Raw genomic sequence first — 7092 nt, forward strand, 5'->3', positions numbered from 1 at the left:
AGAAAGCAGACGATGAAAGAGAGGAAGTCAGTTGGCGCGTGAGGGTAAAGTTAGAACGCTGGAGAAGGGGAGAGAGGCGGAAATAATTGGGGGCATAATAAGGCATTAAAGGAAAGTGATGGGAGGGAGAGAGATTGGTTTCTTAGAATTACCGAGTAATGCCGTGTACTTTCAGCTAACGTAACTACACTGCTATAAAATTATTACACGCTATTACATTGCTATACAAAATACATATTGTACCACTGTCCACAGTGCTGAAGCCTTCTTGTTTCCAATGACACCAAATCAAAATCACATACTTGGAATATTCCTTTAGTTTATCTGACGCATCATCGATGACGTCACACTGTCCCGCCTCATGGGACATGGCTCGATAGAGCTTTCTGGCGACTAAAGCTTTAGCCATGGACTCTCCCCCGTGCTGCCAAAAGAAGAGCGCCATCTTCTGCCTCCTCATTAACACGGCCCACACGAGCAGCTCGTTGAAGGGATACGGGAAGGGTCTTGTGTCCGGGTCCTCTGTCTCCAGGATTTCATTTCTGCCTGATTTTTCGGTTGCTTCCCTAGCAGTCATATCAACCTGCTGATAAAGAAACATCCACTTTTCATTACGTTGCAACTCTTTTAGAACAATGTAGAATAACCCTTTGAATATCAGACTCCCAATACCCCAGTAGGTCTTCCAAAAGTATTTTGGGTACCGGAGTTGATGTGGTATCTCTCTCTAGTTTTCAAATATCTGCCATAGTGACTAGTTGTATTCTGACTGATGTACTATGCCGTTTGTGAATGTTCTACTCAAGAATATTATAGCAAAGCTAAAGGAAAGCGCTTCAGACGTGTGTGTTCTGGGACTAAGCTCACTACTTACAGGAGCATCGTTCAACTGGGAACATTCTCTCCTGAGATCCAGTAAACATATAGTGGTTGAAACTGTGAAACACCTGAGATGTGATTCGATTGATAAAGACACCTTGTAAAAATAGACAATTCGGGTTGGCTATACTGTATATATGTTACTAAATTGTTCCGATTTCCCAGTATAGTTTCTACTTAATTAACTTTTTACAAATGTGAAAGCTACATAATGATCGTATAATATAAAGGCTATTTCCGTTATATAAATTGGGCTAAAACAACACTGTATATCCATCTATTTATCTGTCTATCTAGCTATCTCTATATACAGATGTGACACTAACGCTTTGCTTGCCATATAGTAGTACCTTGGGGTTGTAGGGTTGTGCTGTTTGAATAAAATGACCATGTCTTGTTTTCTCCTTTTTTTCTGCCCTTTCCAAAGATTTGTTATTTTCACACAGCAGAGAAGGGCTAACTGCAGCATTTCGGGCTGAATGCTAAAAAAAAAAAAAAAAAAATACAAGCATAACATAAAATGCCCACCATGATCATACTAGTAACACTATATCCCAGAATACCAGCCGCTGTTTAACGACACAGAAAAAGAAATGGAGAGATTATTTTTCAAATAAATTCCAGTAGTTATATTGGTCCCCAAGAAGAAGGTTGTCTATGAGATGAGATACTATGCCTTGTAATGGTCTGTAAGGGAGTCATGGAGTTAAACTTCCTTTACAGGGCAGGAAACTGCACTGATGTCAGGTTTCATGCAGGTGGGATGTGAAACTCCTGATTGAACAGGGGATAAAAAGCAGGAAATGAAACCTGTCCCTGTCGGAGTCTGTGGAGGAACACAGATAACAGAGCACCTGCCTGCAGGGATCCAGGTTTGTTGACCAGATGGGTTTGCCTGACAACACTGGGGAACCAAAAGTCCCACATAACAGAGAAGCCTGCACGGATAGGGCAAAAGATTTTCCTGGGAGCAGCAGGACTTCAAAGCCTGCAACTGGAGAAATCGGAGACGCCAGACCAGAATTAGTCAGATAAGACTATATATTGTTACCTGATATTGTTTTGGACTAGGAACTGTCCTACCCAGCCAGTCAGTTAGTTAGAATGGGTCGGAGTAATGTTTATTTAGTTTCCCTAAAGGGAATAGGTGTTTCTTTTATGATTTATGTTTTGCTTTAAAGGGGCGGTAGCCCCAATGTTTTAGTTGTTTTTGTGGAGAATAAAACCACTCATTATTATGGTTCACTCAGAAATGCATGTATGGACTCGTGTCTGTCCTCGCCTACAGGCCGCTCCGTCACATGGTGCATGAAGGGGATAACCCCCGTAACCGGCGCTCCAGAGTACAAGGTAGAAATTGATAACAATAAAGTCCATAATAACAATACCGGTAAGGCTATATCATAACCCCTCTGAAGCCAGCTTTGAAAAGGTGTAGAAATAAACACAGGTGGGGAGTGAATATGGCGAAGGGAGGAAGAAGTAACTGACCGGAACCCTCACAAGTGAAGTGAGAGACCGGAGAGTACTGAACATGTTGGCTCCACAACTCGCACTAATCCTGCTATCACACACTGGCCCGGGACGTCAGAATGGGTAAGTACTTAACTGTTCAGCCTCTGAGATAAGGGAAAACAGACAGGATTCCGGTTTATATGAGGTGTGCTCCAGCCAAAATATAGCAGTCTGATGTGAAGGGAGAAAGGCGATGCACCGCTCGCGGGTAAGAAGAACAAGGCGCAATCAACGGAAAACGGAGATTATTAAGCAAGCAGGGATAGACATGTCTATGGTGCACTCTGACGCGTTTCATATCCGACAGGTTACTTTGTCACATGGACCAACAAAGTTCTTTATAGGTGGACTTGTGCTTCCAGACAGTACATCTGAATACGAAACGTGGGAGGTCTCAGAAGCTTGGAAACTCGACGACATCGATGAAGAAGTTTCATGTGGCTGTTTCACAACCTGTAACCAGTGACGGATTAAGCTTTTTGCCACCTGTAGGCTGGGGGGGGAGGGTGGCCCTCCTCAGTGTACGATGTCATGACATCATGATGCTGCGTTGTCATGGCAACGTGACACATAATTATCAAAACCTGGCGTCAAGTGACGTGACGCTACAGGAGGAGGCTTGCTACAGAAAAGGTGTGACACACATAAATTGCCTAACCCTAAAACATTGCAGCTCTAGGTTATAATGTTCTCAGCAATATGGGGAATCCAACTCCCCACACGTAACAAACCTACTGTCCGGATATCAAATCAGATATGAAGCCATTTGAATACCTGGCTGAGGGCTTTGTACAGTGTCCGGAAGCGTTTCTTGGTGTAGCTGCATCGGAAGGTTCCTCCCATTAGATATTCAATGACAAGTCCGACGTCAATCAGAGTGATCTTATACCCCTTCGGAAGGTTACCCTGAAAAAGATTAGTTATAGATTTCTACAAGTTCTATTGTCGTGTTACTATGTACCCAAAATCAGAGAGCTTTGGATAAACTTGGACAGTTAATTTTTTTTACACACACGTGGTTTCAATTAATCTAAAATCTAAGATATGTATAAATAGTTATATAAAATATGTATAAATAGTTAGATAAGATATGTATAAATAGTTACATAAAATATGTATAAATAGTTATATAAAATATGTATAAATAGTTATATAAAATATGTATAAATAGTTATATAAGATATGTATAAATAGTTACATAAAATATGTATAAATAGTTATATAAGATATGTATAAATAGTTACATAAAATATATATAAACAGTTATATAAGATATGTATAAATAGTTACATAAAATATGTATAAACAGTTATATAAGATATGTATAAATAGTTAGCAATCATTCCAGCTGCTGGCTCCCTGCATAGCGATTCCCCTTTAATCTATAGAAGAAGAAAAGACCTATAAAATGACTTTCCTGTATGTTACTCTGTTGGATTAGCGCTATGGGTAGAGAATGGGCGAATATGCCCAAATGCGTTTCCCGGTGTAAAATCCACAAACGGATTTGGTCAGTTTTCATCCAAAGGCAGATTCATCAAAAACCGCCGTTGGATACAACCCCTGGCCGGACTGGTAGAATCCAATCCTCGGATTCAGCGATCCGTTGGCGGATTCTTGAGAACGGGTTGCGCGATTCGCAGAGTGGGATGGTAATATAATAATAATAATCAGAGCCGCGAAACGCGACTCACCCTTTTTGAGATTGATCCGGGGACCGAAGGAAACTGGAAGATCCGCTGCGGATCCAAACTCTACTGATGAGGGCAGGTCCAGCCCAACATCTGGTGCAAGGGAACGGTCTGCACATATTTTCTGCTCATCTTTTCGATAGTTAGAAGTAGATATGTGAATCTAGAGCAGCGGTAGCCAACGCCAGTCCTCAAGAGCTACCAACAGATCAGGTTTTCTGGATATCCCAGCTCTTCAGCACAGGTTGCTCAATCAGTCCCAGCTTCAGCAGAGGTAGCTTAAGCAGAGTCCCAGCTTCAGCAGAGGTCTTTCACTGAGCCACTGATTGAGCCACCTGTGCTGAAACAGGGATATCCTAAAAAACTGACCTGTTGGTAGGATTGTTAGGCACTGTACTGTGTATTTGCATCTTTGGATGTACCAATGGGCTCTGTCTGTGTTTCATGTTCTGTCTCTGGTTTTAAATATATATTGCCATGCTCAGTAGCACTATTCTTTGACACTTATGCGCATATATATATATATATATGTTGTGGTTATTTTGGGGGTTCAATATGAGCTTATAGGGGTCTTGCATGTTTTGTAATTCTTGTTCAGCTTGTCCTGGCTGAATTGGAGGGTGGCTCCTCCTTCCCTAGTTTGAAGCTCACCCGCTCCCACTTTTAAATGGTTAAAGCTTACTCCATTCCACCTTCCACACTCATGGGAACTTGCGTGCAGTATGATTGCGACAAATCTAATACAGAGTCCTTTTCCTGGTATTATACAGGTTAATAAGAGCTTCAATCAGACTTAGAACTATGCAACTAATTTTGACAGATTTATCATAAATCATTCTTCCTGGTAATGTACAGGTTATTAAGTATTTATATTAGTGTTAGGACCCTTGAGACGTGGTCTGCTTTGGAGGGGCTCAAGGGCTTACAACACTTTGGCCAAAGAGTTAAACTAAAAGACCATTTTATTCAAAAGATATCTAAATATATATATATATATATATTTAGGCACTGTACTGTGTATTTGTGTCTTTGGATGTAGCATTGGGCTCTGTCTGTGTTTCATGTTCTGTCTCTGGTTTTAAATAGGGTTGCTAGGTGTCCAGTATTGAACCAGACTGTCCTGTATTTGGGCACTGTCCAGTAAAAAAATGAGAGGTAACACTGGACATGTATTTGTATACTGGTATTACCTCTCTGGATTTGGTGACCTGACCGGCTTAGGGGGGCCGCGTTAGTTCCCTGAGCAGGGAGAGAGCAGTCCTGTTGCTAGGGGGCTGAGCAGCATCCTCCATCCTGATTGGCTGCATTACCCAGCAGCAGCCAATCAGGAGGGGGAGTCAGGAGCCTGGGAGTGGAGAGGAGGAAACAGCATGGAGCTGAGAGCTGTGTGTGTCTCGAGCACATCGCACCTTTCACCAATGTGTCCAGTCTTTTTGGAGAACCCACCTGGCAACCCTACCTGTTGGTAGGTCTTGAGGACTGATCTAGAGGCATGTCAAGGTACTCAGCACCATCACAGTGTTGCATATTCTGTTTCCATTTAATTTGGGTAAAAAATATTGGACTGAGAACACGGCTAACTGCTTAACTGCTCAATTAAATGGATATGGATCCGCAGAGGCTGACAGAAAAGTTTTTGTCAGAGAAAAGGTTGTCTAACAAATATTTAATTACTCAAATACAAAGAAGTAACTTGATCGAGCACCAATATCATTTTAACGCCTGAATGAAGTGTGGCACAACGTGATTCACAAACAGTTTCTGAATTGGTTGTTGACTCGTTACCTTCTTGACATCCTGTATGAGGTATAAAAGGGTGGCATTGCTGCCATCTTGTTTCTGAAATGGAAGATAGCAAAGGGAAAACGACCACGAATCGATTATTGTGTCAAATGTTTCCTTTGTTCCTAACCCCCTGTGTGTCAATAATAATAATAAAAAATTTAATTAAATAAACTACCAAAAGATTGTACTTCTGGGCAGACAAAATGGCGGATCTTGTGGTTGACTCACGGAAGCTGGGCCTCTGAACTTTGTGATTCATAGACAGCTAGATATAGAATCAAGTGATCGCGCCCCCCTTACCTCCGTTCCCTGCGTCAAATGACGCCTCGGGGTCATGTGACGTCACGAGACTGCGTGGCGTCATTTGATGCTGCATTGCCATGGCAACGCATTAGCAGCCGTCTGAATCTCTGTAAGTAATAGGTTGCAACCACCGCGCCCCCCTACAAAAATCTCCCACCCCCCCAGTTTGCGCACCGCTGTTATGACGTATAGGAAGGCAGATCCAGTGCCAACGCACACAGACATTCCCTCCACGCAAAATCAATGCTATTGCGCTTTATAGAAGAAGGCCCGTAACGTGGAAACGTCTTATCAGTGTTCTCACCACCTAATTCCAGCTCCGCCTCCGTACAGAACGTCCGCTAGTTAGAGATTTGGTTTTGTCAACAGAGATTTTTCTCTTTTTTAAAATTGTATTTTAAATGGTTTCTTTTTTTTCTATTTTGAGGTTTTGTCTCCCCCCCTCCTCTTTTTTTGCAATAACTTTAAAAAATAGCACGCGGCCATGTCCATGTGCACTTACCATGTTGTACAGTTCTTCGAGCCTTTGTATCGTCAGGAACCGGTGCATGGCGACGCCATTTTCTATCAGAAGTTTCACAAAGGAAACTCTGTCCATTACAAGAGCGTCTAACATGGCTTGTTCCAAAGGGCCCATCTGTGGGGAAGCACAACACACTAATTACCCTCTACACGTCCTTCTATATCCTGCGCCTTTCCCACTAGTGGGTGTGAATTGACTGTATCGCAAGCTGCATTTTAAAATGGCAGCTGCCAAAGGAAAAGCAGAACAAAATATGTCCAAAAAGTGGCTTCTTAGAACCTATGAAACCTCAACGGACGGCAATATATCTACTGATAACGGCAAAGCATGTCCCTTTGGTGGCAAGGGGTTAAAATGTATTTACAACCTTTCACCTGTGACCCCGGACAGAAATCT

At 42.2% G+C, this 7092-nt stretch overlaps 1 protein-coding gene across 1 annotated transcript in view; it reads right to left on the reverse strand.

Annotated features, from left to right (window-relative positions):
- Positions 1–6810, reverse strand: part of LOC142469335 (transient receptor potential cation channel subfamily M member 7-like) — a 44734-nt gene extending 37924 nt beyond the window's left edge. The window contains exons 1-5 of the mRNA XM_075576262.1: positions 6676–6810; positions 5871–5924; positions 3169–3300; positions 1230–1361; positions 303–586 (exon numbers count right to left, since the gene is read on the reverse strand). Of these exons, the coding sequence (XP_075432377.1) occupies positions 303–586; positions 1230–1361; positions 3169–3300; positions 5871–5924; positions 6676–6810 (737 nt within the window). The remainder of the gene's footprint in view (positions 1–302; positions 587–1229; positions 1362–3168; positions 3301–5870; positions 5925–6675) is intronic.
- Positions 6811–7092: the final 282 nt, after the last annotated feature.

The sequence above is a fragment of the Ascaphus truei genome, chromosome 18 (assembly GCF_040206685.1).
Source record: "Ascaphus truei isolate aAscTru1 chromosome 18, aAscTru1.hap1, whole genome shotgun sequence".
NCBI classification, from domain to species: domain Eukaryota; kingdom Metazoa; phylum Chordata; class Amphibia; order Anura; family Ascaphidae; genus Ascaphus; species Ascaphus truei.